Raw genomic sequence first — 14,774 nt, 5'->3', positions numbered from 1 at the left:
TAAACTAGAATACTTCGCCAGTGTCTGTGACCCACATACAAAAGCTCAATTAAATCAACTGGAAAAAGTACAAATACATGCAGCCAGATTCGCAACTAACAGCTACCACAATACAAGCTCAGTACCTAATATGATAGACTCCCTGAATTTGCCCACTCTTGAAACACGCAGAACAAAATTCTGTCTAATCAAGTAAAGCTATAATAAATTGTCCACGATATAGTTGCCATCACCCCTCCAGAGAGTCTCCTTGTTGCTGTTGACCGCCAATCCAGACTCAGCAGTTATCATTGTTTTAGACACATACAAACCTCAAAAGACTCGTATGAATTTTCATTCTACCCAAGATCAGTAATCCAACAGAATTCACTACCTCCCCATATACATGAGACAGCCACAGGAGAAGTTTTCAAAACCCTTACTCCTGTGGCTTTAATTGTCCCCCTTTTCCACCTGTTAACACTGATAATGTAAATAAATTAAAAATAACCCCCAACTGGAGCACCTTTGTACAGTTTTCACCCCTTACGCACTAGGCACCGGCACAGATTTTTTTATTTTGAAGGAGCGCTGAATCGGAAGATCTCATTGGCCCTGATGTCAGGTGGCGTTTGAGTAGCTCCAGCTTCATTACCATAAACACCATTTCTTTGTTTTTTTTTTACTTGCAGTTTCCGTTTACGTTGTTCACTGATGCCTCTTTAAGTGTATGGGTGCTTCTTTAACACAAACTATTAATTATCAGGGAAATGCACGATGAAACTCTAGAAACGTATCCACTTTTTCTATACAGATGGAAGATGAAAACTTAAATGCAGAATCTTGAGGTTTGAATCAAATACTACACACATCATTTTGGTGTACTAGTGGCGTGAGTATCGGATATCTATTTAAACGATTTGGGGATACTTTTAAAGTAATAAGCATACACAGAAATATGGTCCAGTTATAACATATATTTAATTATCAAGTGAGCTACGTATCTCGAAAGAACTGTCAAAACAAACATGGTGTGAGAAAGATTGAAAATATGACAAAACAATGATTTCCTCTACACAATTACACAAAGCATGGATCATAGGAACAAACACATTTTATCTATATGTATTCAGTGGACTAACAATATGGATTGTTGTTCATTACTAATGACAATAGTAACTAATGAAAATCAAAAGAAAATCATTAAATAACATACATATATCTGACAAAATGCCACTGTTCACTGCAATCACTAAAACCAACCATTGTTCATTAATCATAACACAATATTAAGAATAAAAAACTAGAACTTGATAACACCCTAACATTAACCCTTTCCCACTCAGAAGCAAAGTGAAAATGGCTATGTGCAATCAGCATAAAACCAGAACAGCCTGCGAATAACTCGCAGTCTGTTCAGGTTTTATGCTGTTTGCGACTCATCAGAATCTAAGCGTTGAAAAAGAAGCCTTTAAAAATTGAACTAAGTAAGAAAGGTATTTAATTGAATGTAACTTTCTACAGGACTACAGATGAGTCAAAACACGTTTTTAAGTGGTAAATGGTTAAAATATTGCAGCAACAAAACTCAACGTTTATGCGTAAATGTATTTCAACAAGGAACCCATGATTATGAGACTGTTCTTCTGCAGCAAAACTTAGCAGATAGGAGCGTGTTTAATGAGTCACACGTCACATGACTGAGCTTGGTCATCATGGTGTTGCCCTGCCATTCTGCAACAAGTTTGTCACTTGTCTTTAGATCCACCTGAAAAAACGATAAAGGTATAACTATAAGTAAAGGATTACTTTACTGCACACAAACATAACTCATCAACATAGTCAGGTCCTAAAAAGTTTGCTGACCTCAGTCAAAGCCAGTATGCCGGCGCAAATAACAAGAGCAATGAACCTCTTAGATAGTGAACATTTTTGTAAGGTATCATCTTCATAGCTGTATCTTTTTTTTCCTATTATAAGGCCTGAATGTTCTTAATAAAACCCAAAGGAACAAACTGCAGTTCAGCGTTGCGGTTTAAGAGCTGTTACATGCAGAACAGCAGCATCATGTTGTTTTTTTTTCTAGTAAATTTTGAAATTTTGTTTTGTTTGTTTTTAAAATACCCAGTAGTACCATTTTTTTTTTAGAAATTTGTATTTTCTGTGCATAGTGATCTATCTTTTTCATGATAATGTTTTTGTTTGTGAATTGATAATTGTGCTTAATCTATCGAAAAACCCATGTGTAATTTCTCCAAAACGATGAAAAATATAAAGGTTAAAAGGTACTTCTGCATTACCCTCCTTTGCACTGGCTGCATTGCCAGCTCCTTCTGTATCATACACAGGTGAAGTATTCAACTGATTTATATGCCATATGAACCCATTAAAACTAAAAATACTACTTTTAATAGTTCGTCTCTTTAAAACCAGATGGACCAATCATCATACATGTATTTCATGCAAAGAAGAAAGGTATGCCCTGTTGTGGTTCAATGGCCTAATGACATTGCTAGTAATAATAATATTCAATAAAATAAGACATTCATTTGAAGCTGAACCTGACTCTAAATTTCTTACAAAATAATTACTTTCAAATTCCAAACAGGGCTAAACTGCATTTTGCGAGCAATATGAGATAGCATTTTCGAAAGTAGAAATGATTTAAAAAACTGAATTTTGTAATTATTTCTTAATAACCAATAAAACTGTCAAATTAAATGTGCCGTATCAAGTATCCTGTGTATTTTGTGTATTAACAAACCAAAACTCAGCTGGTAAAAAAGGAGAACATATTTTCCCCTAAATTCGCTCACTTTTATTTTCTACTGGGTAAGCTTCTGCTGTGAGTTGTTTCATCTCTGGGGTATCAAACTCCTTCCTGATGGGCTCCAGCAAACAGTTTAGATAGGCCTCGACTGCTGCTTTCAAATCACCTGGGTGCAGCTCCTGCATATCACATGGACAAGTTCTTCATTATTGGTTATGCTTCTCTCATGTGACAAATATTCACTCGAGCTTTGGTAAAAAAGCGATAAAAACTACAAAGCCCTGTTTTTTTTACATGCATAGCAGATATGCCTATGACAACTTTTAAGGGAACATTTCTTAAAATTAAATGAATCATATTGTCAAGATAAACATTCCAATCCAGTTCAAGATTGTTTCAACTAGAGTGGTAAAACGATGTTTTTCAGGATTTAACCTCGCAACCTAGTTTTAGACAAATCTGATCCAGATTGTTACTTGGTCTAGATATTGTCAAGATAATCATTCTGATCAAGTTTCATCTAGCATGAGTCATAAATATTGCCCTTACAGTGGTAAAATATGACCAGTAATACATCTGGTTAAAAAGGCTCTTTTACATTTAATCTGGTGACCTTCTTTCCCAATGCATGTGACCCAGATTATGTTTTTTCTAGATATCTTCAAGATAAACATTCTTACCAAGTTTCATCAAGATTAAATTATAAATGTGGGCTCTTAAGTTGTAACAAGGTCGTCCAAAGATTTGACCTGATGATCTTTTTTCAAAAATTTGATCTCGGCCTTGATATTGTAAAGATAAACATTCTGCCTTACTTTCCTTAAGACTGATTCATATACCGGTATGTGGTCTCTACGGTGGTAACAAGGTTTTTCTCAAATTTGACCTGGTGACCTAGTTTTACGTAAGTTACCCAGATTCGCACTCAATTCATCATGATTGAGTCATAAACGTGGCCTGTACAGTTGCAGTTTTTATAAGATTTGACCTGGTGGCTATTTTTTAGAACGCAAATGACCCAGATTCCAACCAAATTTCATTAAGATCGAGTCATTAATGTAGCCTCGAGAGAAGTAACACAGTTTTTTCTATGTTTTCTATGATTTGACAAGGTGACCTAGTATTCGCACACATGTAACCCAGATTTAAACTTGGCATAGATATGGTAAATATAAACATTCTGACCAATTTTCATGATTTATTAAGATTGAGTCATAAATGTGGCCATGAGAGTGGTAACTTTAAAAAAAAAGGTTTGACCAAATTATTTGGTTGTTAAGATGCATGTGACCTAGATTCGACCTCAGCTTTGATATTGTTTAGATAATCATTTTAAGTTTAATAAAGACTGAATGAAAAATGAAGCCTTTAGAGTGGTTATGAGCTTAAACATGCTTACGCACATTACACCTCTATAGACGCTTTACATAGGTCGTCATAATAGCTTATCTTGAGCACTTTGTATACATAATAAAAATATAAATAGCAATTATCAGAAACTGGTTGACCTTCATAAATTTGACTACTGGTGTTAAGTGTATTAAAATTTATAACAAACATTTTCTAAATTAAGAACTCACAAAACACATAAATCATTTTTACATGTGTTACTTTTTGGCTGAAAAATGACCTTTTGTTAGTAAGCATAATAAACATGTTCACCTGTTTTGCAAATGCCTCTTCCAGTGCCTTGTAATCAGCGAAGGTTACTGGTCCACCGTGCTCTTCAGATCTTTTCACAACAAACTCTGTAAAAAAATCAACTCAAACCTATTTATTTAAGCTTGATTGCATAAAAACCTTTTTCTGGGAAGAACCAGTACTGAAAAGAGCTTAAGATCCTGGGTGTAGACCATTGGGCCTCCGGTCACAATGCGGAGAGCAGAAGAGAATAAAGAGTCATTTCACAACAAAGTTTTTATATTTATTTGTTTCTGCTTGAGAAACATTCTCATGCACTTCAAACTAGTCTATAAGTTATACCAGTATTTACAAGTCATGACAAGGGCTCAAAACCTTTAATGTGCTATCATAATGTGATTAGGCCACAGTCGCTAAGTAAATATCATGTCAACCTTGCAATTGGGAGGTCATGGTCGCATTTTATAGACCCCCCCCAGAAACTTAGTACTGGATATACCAAGGAAACATACTTGAGAGCATTTCAATAAGCCATAAGCTTTTGATGCTTTCAAGCTATAATGATAATAATTAAATTCAATGTGGAGTCAATCTTACACAGAGTTCTTCATATGCACAAGCTGAAAATGGTTACTTTTATGTTTATACCATAATAATTCTTTAAAATTGTAAAAAAAAGTTAAGGTTAACAAAACCAAAAAATAAATTTATTAAATCAGCTTCATCAATTTCATGAACTTTATTTGTTCATTTTAAATTATTCACTGTCACTAAAATCAAATGCCGAAAGAATTGGTCAACACTGGTGGTTGTAAATGCGATGGAAAAAAACACACACTAAGTTACCTCCTGTTTTGGACAGTGGGAATAACACAGATTTGCAGAATGCCAAGATGCCATTTTCCTCCACATTTCCTGGCTCACAGAATGCTTTTTTGAGCTTCTTCTTCAGTTGCGCACTCGAGTCCAGTAGGTCGATTTTCGAGTCTTCTTCCGATGAACTCATTTTCCCACCAGTAAGTCCAGGGACCATGGGGTTCATGAGATGGGCCCTTTCTTTGTAGCCCAGTTGTGGCATGTACTGAAAGAAATTGTCTTCAATCTTTAACTGCACCTTTTGGAAAGGTAAATCCAGCATTGATCACAAGAGCATTTCATGAAAATAAAATTGCTTTTAGCAAAAAAACTAATTTGTCCGAATAAAAATTGTGTTTAAATTGTGCATACAATATTTTGTCAATTGTGATTGTGATCTTTTAAATGACATAAGAATGCATAACAAATCAATGAATACTCAGCACAAACACATTTTTGCGAAAATACTACACAAGCAATCTATTGTCAGTTGGCATTTTTTCACAAAAAACAATTGATCTAGCGTTTCTCAATCAATGAAAAGCTGACAAGACTGTTATTAAAGTTTTGGTAGTTATATGACAACGTCTTTAACCCCTGCCCGCTCAGTTGCAAAATGAAAATGACTATGCAACAGATATTAAAGCAGACCAGCGTGCGTTTAATTCACAGTCTGTTCAGGTTTTCTGCTGTTTGCTGCTCATCAGTATCTCAGGATTTCAAATAAATACTTTAAAACATTTATATCGTAAGAAAGATCTTTAATATGATTTTCTAAAGATCAAATAGGTTACTGAGTGGTATCAACCTTCTTTGCAAAAGTGAAGATCTTACGCTGGTCCACACCTCCAAACTGGGCGTCCACATCCAGATACTCCTCATCCAGGGCCTGCCCAGCAAACAAGTCACATACAATTTACAGCAGTGGGGTTTATCTGCATTTTGGAAAGAATGCCAGAGCTGTTTGGATTGGAAAATATAGTGTCGTTTTAAAGGGGCCTTCCATCAAATAAAGCGTCGTATTGCTTATATAGCTAAAACATACATCCGCTCTTAACATGAGCCTGGATGGTCGAGTGGTCTAGGCGAGAGGCTTTTTTCTCCATGACTCCAGGACTCCAGGGGTCAGTGGTTCGAGCCCTGTTAATGGTTACTTTTTTCTTTCTTTTTTTTAAATTGTATTATTGTTTTTTTCTGGAGATTTTTAGTTCAAATGTTTTAATTTATCAATATAAAGCATTTACAGCAGTTAATGACAAGCTTCAATACATGCCAAAATCTGTTGGACGTCCCCTTTAACTATAATTGGGGAGGTGTGCTGCTCTTTTTTTCTAACAAATACTAAAAATCAAGAATAAAACTTGTATTAATTTTTTGTACTAATTTTTAACTAATAGAAAAATAAAATTAAATTTAAAATTTCTTTATAAATTAATTTTTTGTTAAACCTTTAATTGGGAATTTTAGACAGTCATTTGAGGAAAAATATATTTGAAAAATTGTTGAGATCGGAAATGGGGCAAAATTTTGGACCCAAATTTGACAAGAAAAAAAGTATAAGCCTGGCCGGCAAATTGTACCGATACATTTACAAAGGGCTTTCACACAAACGAGACTTATTCCCCCAAATGCATTGGCACATGCTTTTAAGGGCAAACAACTAAGGAAAGTGTTTATTAATGGACATGAAAAGTGTCTTGCACAACTTAACTTCACTATGATGACATATTTAAAGCTTCACTTTAGACAGTCACTTGAGAAATGTTGTTGTAGTTAATTGGCTCCTCAAACATATAATTTTTATGCCGATATTAATTTGTCAGCAAAGTCAAAGGGCAAATAACTCAGGACTGTTTGAATAACTGAGGATGAAACATTAGTGGTGCAAATATATTTTTCATTTTGATGACATATTTAATATTATAATATTCAATTTAATCACTTTAGAAATGTGAAAATAATTAGCTTTTAAAACAAATTTATGCAAAACACCTATCCGGCAAAAAAATAAGAAGGCTCCAAAATACATCCTCCCTGCAGGAGTATAAGTACAGTGGTCAAAATAAGAACATAAATTGGTAATAAATTATACTATTGTACTAATAAGCCATGACTTTATTCCAAAACGGTACTTGGAAAGCCATTTAGAACATATCATTTACACTTTAAATTGATTCTGAGCCTTTAGATCTGTTCAATGTATACTGTATCTCTCCAGCAGAGTACTGATCAGGGTTTTCACAACTTGATACTAATATACAGGAAGGAAAAGCTATTTGATTTGGTCAAGGATGGAGGTTTAAATAAAGAAAGAAGAAACAAGCCCTTCAAATGATTTTTCTAAAACACTGGGCTTTTCATGTGCGTAAAGTATCGGTCCAGATTGCACAGGCTAATCAGGGTCAACACTTTCCCAAAGTTCTGAATTTCATTTAGAACAAACTTCATTAACACAGAAGATTCAATGCAAGCGGAACGTGTCTTCTCACATTGGCATGTGCGGAGCGGACTGAACAGGCTAAACTGGGACGACACTTTACGCATATTCATGAAGCCCGGTTTACATAGAGGGCTTCTTTATATATACCTGCAGACCAGGGTACAGTAAGCCACTGAGAAGGGGACTGGACACCTGCTTCACAACCTCGGCACCTGCCTTCCTGGCGTCATGCTCCGTCACCATTGACGACATCCGGTACACATCCAGTGTGTACTCTCTGAAATGGAACAAAAACAATCGGAATTTGAAGGTGAAAATTCAATGCAGCAATAATTATAGCACAAGAATCAGGGTTCTACAGGACACGATTTTTCTGCATCCTTTACGCATAAAATGATTACATGGACACACAAAATGTTCGAATTTGAATCGATATGGAGTTAAAATTTCTGTATACAATTTTGTAGTGCGTCACCTGCTGAGTTGGTAGTCCGTGCCCTTGACAAACTTTAGTTTCTCCAGTGGTACGCTGATGGACTTGAGCATAGCCTTGATCACGTGCTCGTAGTACTCGGTCCTCTTTGCCAGCAGGGACCAGGGCGCCTTCATGTTGTCCAGATATGCGTGGAGGTCAGCAAATAGAATCGTCACCTAGAGAGTTTATCATTAACATAAAACTACTGTTACTATAAATAGTAACATTTTTATGTTGCAGCTATGTCAGTTGCAGGCTGATTATAAACGTCCTGCTCAGTTCTGCTGTGTGTTAATGGCTTACTACATAATTCCTTGTTTCACAGACAAACAATTGATGACTAACAAGTGATTGGAAATCTCTATATAGATAACATATAGATAATGTTAGTTTTGAACTTAGCCACTACTTTGAACTACACTGATTTTCCAAAAATAAACAACAAATTAAACCATACTGCTGACCAGCTGTCAATTTTTCGTGAAAGCAGCCTCGTTGTGAGAAAATTGGGCTTAATGCATAAAGTGTCATCCCAGATCAGCCTGTGCAGTTTGCACAGGCGCATCAAGGAAAACTTTCAGCTGTTATGGTGTTTTTGTTTAAAGTATGTCTCTTCTTAGCATAAGCAAGATCCAGTTTAGATGGAAAGTGGTTTCAGCCAGTGCAGACTTTTGGTATGATAATAACAATTAAAATAGCCTTGGTTTATGGTATAGTAAATATTGCCCCCCTCGAAGAGTAATCCACCTTTGCCATCACTCCACTTGGGGTGCAATATTGTTTTTGGCACTACGCTGCCCAAAATATTTATATGAACTAAACTTTTTTGATTTACGTCTTAACACAAAATACCAGCAAGCTTTGGGCCCGTATGCAACAATCAATATTAAGACTGAAGACTTAAAATAACGAATATTCTTTAAATTGTAATGTCATTTAGTTACTTTAAAAGTAAAGTCTAATTTGGCAACTTAAACGTATCATTATACAATTCTGAGTGAAGAACAAACTGTTATTAATACGAGCATCAGTTTTAGCCTGCATATATGCCAGAGATTTTCTATTAGTCTAAGTTTATTCTTTATTCGTACGTCTAAGAATGGGTCGGTGAATACAGACCTGATCGTATACAATGACTGAAACTAAAGAGAATGACTATAAAATGGAATCACAACCATAACGATTACCTCACACCCAGCTCTCAGAAAATCTGATATTTTACACATGGGTACAAAGTATCCCACATGAGGCCTCCCAGTGGTAGCAGTACCCCAGTACACTTTCAAGTCTCGCTCCTTTAGCACTGCCTTGATTTTATCCTCTCCTAGTGTTTCCTGTAAAAAAGAAAACTTCATTGAAGCTACAATTATAATATATCACAATTTAATTGTTTCCTTATAACACATGATTAATGAGGTATTAAGAAATAAATACTAAAAGTTTGCTGGTCTAGCAAATCAAACATAAGAATATGAGTTTTTCTTGGCAACTGTTTTTTTTCTTTGCAAACAAATGGCTTGACTAAAGAAGTGCTTTCAGTGAACAAAAAGTGCCTATAGGTTCTTGCTTGCTGAAGTTTCACATTTTCAAACATATGGACTTATATTTGTTAAATAATTCTTTACAATAAGTTCAATGAAAATATTCATCCAAATTATTTAAGTATTTATGACTTTGTGAAGGATTTTCCATGCCCACTTGTTTAAAGCTTGTTTTGTTACAGAAATGGCCAAACACATTGACATTTGTCACTTTTAAACATTTGTTCCATCCACTTAAATCCCTACCAGCTTGTCAGTCATACAGACATTAATTTGATACCTGCAAGTTCCTAGTTATGAGATTAAACTTCTCATCTTCTGTCATACGGAAGTCTTTTTCGTCCGCCATCTACAAATTAAAAACAGAATTAACCTTAATACATGTGACTTGAACTGTGCAATACAACTAAATAATGTAATATCACTGTTTGCATGATGTTAACAACTTCTAGCAACAAATAAACAGTTCTCATGTATTTACTGTAAATCAATTGTCCTGATTAAAAGTGTGTGAAAAGTATACGTCACTCACATCACTTCGTCTTTGTGTAAAGAGTGGGTTTTGATATTTCCATAAATACTAAGCTGTGCACAAAACGTTATGATTCACACTTTTGATGTACAATGAATGCGCAAACACCTGGACCGTACTGTGTTTAGTTATCAAGGGTGTTATTGGGGACAAGTCAGAGGAGGAAAATTTTATTGACTGATATTAGAAAACAAGATTTGCATAATGGTTTGACAGACCCTCGCGGATTTCAATAGTTGTTTTTGAAAACAATGAGTAAAATGACCCTGTGTTTGAAATTGTCGGGGGTCAAATGAGCTTTTCAGGGGTCAAAATACTGAAATCTAGATATTTTGTTCCTGGATAGTAGTTGATTGCTATTTACTAAAATTACTCCATCAGCGACGATATCCGCTTCTGTAACATGTGTATTTAGTTATATCTCACCTCCTACAAAAATGACCGAATCCGATTGGCTTAGAGCGGGCACGTGCCCATGGAGTCTTTTCCATGCACCCCGAATAATTTACATGTCGCCAACTGTCAATCAAATCCTTATCTAAGAATTGAACTACCAGTCAGCGATCGATTAATCAGGCGCGCGAGTTAGCAACGAACTGTCCGCCATTTTCTAGACAAGCTATGTCTAGCTTCACTTTTATTCAGGGACCTATACAAACAAATTATAGGTCCCTGTTTTATTTCAACGAGTTTCTTTATTTTTCCTCTTTAAAATACGTAGATTAAAAATGGTTAATCGAATAGTCGGTTGAAATATAATCGTTACACCGTTAGTAACTGACGGTGTATGGAATATACACCCTCAGTAATTTAATACCATACGATAGCGATATCCAATAATGCATAGCAACCAGTATACTACTATGATATTATGTCCATATAAGTAGTAGTATCACGAGTTAATTTTTATATTACTAAGCAGGCACATGCTCATTTGCAATTAAAATGCTTTAAGCTAACAATAAGCTCCAATTCAACAGTTTTCGAATCGACTTTCGGGCCATATTGTTAGAAAAATGAAAAAGAAAAAGCCACAAATGTATATGAAAACAAAATGCGCGTTAACCTTGCATAATTTCTTTTAAATAGGTGCGTGATGTTGAAATCCTAAATATATAATACATCATGCATGCCTTCATATAAGAAAAAAGAACTTACCATAATATATCGCAATAATAAACGTATTCCTAGGTTCAGATAGAAATTGTATATTGCGAAATTGAAATTTTCAGAAAATGAATTTCAGCTTGTTTTCCCAGGATTCTTTTGTGCAATATTTATATCGACAAGTCATGTAAGAGGCATGATAAGAGTATAAGGCAAACACTTTTTTATTGTTTGTTTTACGGGAGCGCCCGACCCTATTTTTCGACAAATACACATGAAAATAAGTCACTTTCGGTTTTTTTTACTAACATTTCATACGCCGACATGGTATTTTATCCAAAACTTGAAAAAAAAAATGCGCAGATTGCCAAAAGTGTTGTTTAAGGGACCGTCAACCACGAGTGACGAAAAAAGAAAAGTTCTAAAATACCGTATTTTTAACAATAAGAAGTTTGTATTGATTAAGATATCACGACTGGTATATAACATTACTTTAAAAAGTTCATATTTTCAGTATATTCGGTAATAAAATTTCGCTATGTGAGATCGAAAGTACATCGCGAAAATAGGTGACATAACGATATGCACACACACACACACACACACACACACACACACACACACACACACACACACACACACACACACACACACACACACACACAGCACGCACGCACGCACGCACGCACGCACGCACGCACGCACGCACGCACGCACGCACGCACGCACGCACGCACGCACGCACGCACGCACGCACGCACGCACGCACGCACGCACGCACGCACGCACGCACGCACGCACGCACGCACGCACGCACGCACGCACGCACGCACGCACGCACGCACGCACGCACGCACCACCACACACACACACACACACACACACACACACACACACACACACACACACACACACACACACCACACACACACACACACACACACACACACACACACACACACACACACAATATATATATATATATATATATATATATATATATATATATATATATATATATATATATATATATATATATATATATATATATATATATACACACAATTCACTACGCATGCACAATTTTCATTCCTGGGTTTACCACATGACGATGATGATCATTCTACTTTTGTTATTTATCGTTAACTGGTAGTTACCTGGTACACATACCCAGTAAAATTGTATTACCGAATATATGAACATATGAAAACTTAACAACTTTGTTCAAGTAATGTAGTATACCAATCGTGATAGTTTAATCAATATAAACTAATAATTGATAAAAATACGGTATTTTAGAACTTTTTTTTTCGTCATTCGTGGTTGACGGTTCCTTTAAAAATGTGTTTATAATACGGGTTGTTTCGTTGTGCCTAGTCGACTTGTAAAGCGTACGCAATTTTCATTGGCTATTGCAGCCAATACCACACGCTTTTAACCAATTGGCGAGTATTTAAAAAACGATTTTCATATTGTATTCTCGCAAATGGCGGACGTTAACAACAACGAGGCGAATGGGGAATATTTCAAAATCAAATTAATTAAAAATGGAGAAGAAAGTATTTCAATTTGAAAAGTAAATCTTGAAAATACAATTTATGACATCATTCACATATTATTTTAAACGGACATAAAAATTATTAGCGTATTTGCAGATAATGCAGAGGTGGCACCATCGATAGCATTCGATGTTATAAGAAGTTTTGGGTAGGTTTAATATATATGCGTATTTTTTTTAATGTAGATCCTATAATATTTTTATTTTTTATTGATAAAAATCCACATCCCGAAAATGCCCAAGACGTAATACTTTACGTAACTTTTGATGAACATGAGGACTGAACCACTTGCATCAATAATCCCATTCCCCACCCACCCATACAGTTTTGTATATATACTATATTTAGAAAAAAGTATGCAATACAGCTTCTGAAGAAAACGACATTGGGTCCGGATGTTAATATGTCCGTCAACGTCGCAAGAATAGGCGTATAGTACCCAAACCTATGAATTCCCAAGTCTGTTGTATAAAAAGTAGTTTTTAATCTGCATATTCCACTCATCGTTGTTAAAGCTATTAAACAAAGTCAAAAGCGTTTAATTCTTTTTTATCTAAGTCAAAATCATACTATAATTGTTATAAGCATACATATGATACACACTCAACGAAAGTTTAATGATCACTATACTACACTACACACCTGGTGTGTTTAGTCTATATTAAAGAAATATACATGCATACGGTGCTTTTACCTATAAATATATATAAAAGTATGTTTATTATTATTATAAAAAGTTTCTAAAACAGTGTAATGAGATATATTAAACACCTTAAGGTAAATGCATGTATACATAAGGTTAAATTGGCTGAGATTTCACATTTTCAAAAATGACAAAATAAAATCGGTTTAGACAGTTTTTTGGTCGACTGCTCACTTTTCATGCTTTTATTTTTATTTTTATTTATCCCTCCCCCCCCCTCCCAACCGACTCAATGTTTTTGAAAAATTTCCCGTAAAACAAATAATAAAAATATAATTGCCTAATATAGCATACCACGACCAGGCCGTGAAAATACCATGGCATGAAACTACAATCTTACGCTACATTCGATTGTAAACGATATTTCATATCTAAGATTGTTCATGGTTTCGTTAAATCAGAGATAAACTGTATTCGTAGAATACACGTATACGCTTTGTCAGATATTATATTTGGAATGATCAATAATTCCAATAAGCGGTCGACGAACGACAAGGTATTTAAAAAGACACGTAAACCCGGTTTCCCGCGTTAGACGTGTTGTCAAAAATAGCATCAAAATATATGGTGTCCTAGATATGCGTTTAATGTGAGTTGCGAGTATGATGGCGGCACACAACCAATTCAAACAATATTCCGGGCATATTTTGTGTGTGTGGTTATTTATTGATACTTTGTGCATCTTAAGAAAACTTCTATATAAATGTGTTGATTTTCTGTCATTTAATTGTGTTAGCACCTGCAATTCGACACGTGGTGTTGTTGGACCTCCGTTCCAGCTAGACTAACTTGGTAGTAAACAAAATGCTAAAATGTCATTAACTATATTTGCTTAGCTATAATTATGCAAACGTCATTTTTAAATTTGCTTTAGCAAGGGGCAATAACTATTGTTATTGGCTTAATTACAACAGAAAGTCATCATTATAGTAAATACAAATGTGTTTTAATAGAAAACAAAAGAAGATCTAAAAACACAACAATCAATTGTAAATGCACAAGCCATCTTTATAGGTCATACTTATGTGTAGCATACAATTCCATATCAGATTCTGATTTCCCCCTAGAGTTATCATCTCTGACTACAGCTATATAGTCAATTTCCAGTTTAAAGGGTCCTGGCACATCGTCTGCTATCGTGATGCCGATGTCGCGTATGTCACGTACCCCTA

The 14,774-nt window shown here is 35.1% G+C and overlaps 1 protein-coding gene across 1 annotated transcript; it reads right to left on the bottom strand.

Moving 5' to 3' along the window:
- Nucleotides 1-936: 936 nt before the first annotated feature.
- LOC127853223 (tyrosine--tRNA ligase, cytoplasmic-like) lies at nucleotides 937-11,537 on the bottom strand. Its single transcript, XM_052387512.1, has 10 exons — nucleotides 11,392-11,537; nucleotides 9,982-10,050; nucleotides 9,348-9,494; nucleotides 8,161-8,336; nucleotides 7,833-7,962; nucleotides 6,054-6,134; nucleotides 5,237-5,471; nucleotides 4,412-4,497; nucleotides 2,796-2,928; nucleotides 937-1,747 (listed from the first exon to the last, which is right to left on the bottom strand). The coding sequence occupies exons 1-10, from the start codon at nucleotides 11,392-11,394 to the stop codon at nucleotides 1,728-1,730; spliced, it is 1,080 nt and encodes a 359-aa protein (XP_052243472.1). The 5' UTR covers nucleotides 11,395-11,537; the 3' UTR covers nucleotides 937-1,727.
- Nucleotides 11,538-14,774: the final 3,237 nt, after the last annotated feature.

This window comes from Dreissena polymorpha, chromosome 12, assembly GCF_020536995.1.
Source record: "Dreissena polymorpha isolate Duluth1 chromosome 12, UMN_Dpol_1.0, whole genome shotgun sequence".
NCBI classification, from domain to species: Eukaryota; Metazoa; Mollusca; class Bivalvia; order Myida; family Dreissenidae; genus Dreissena; species Dreissena polymorpha.
This window is presented reverse-complemented; position numbering and strand designations above follow the sequence as displayed.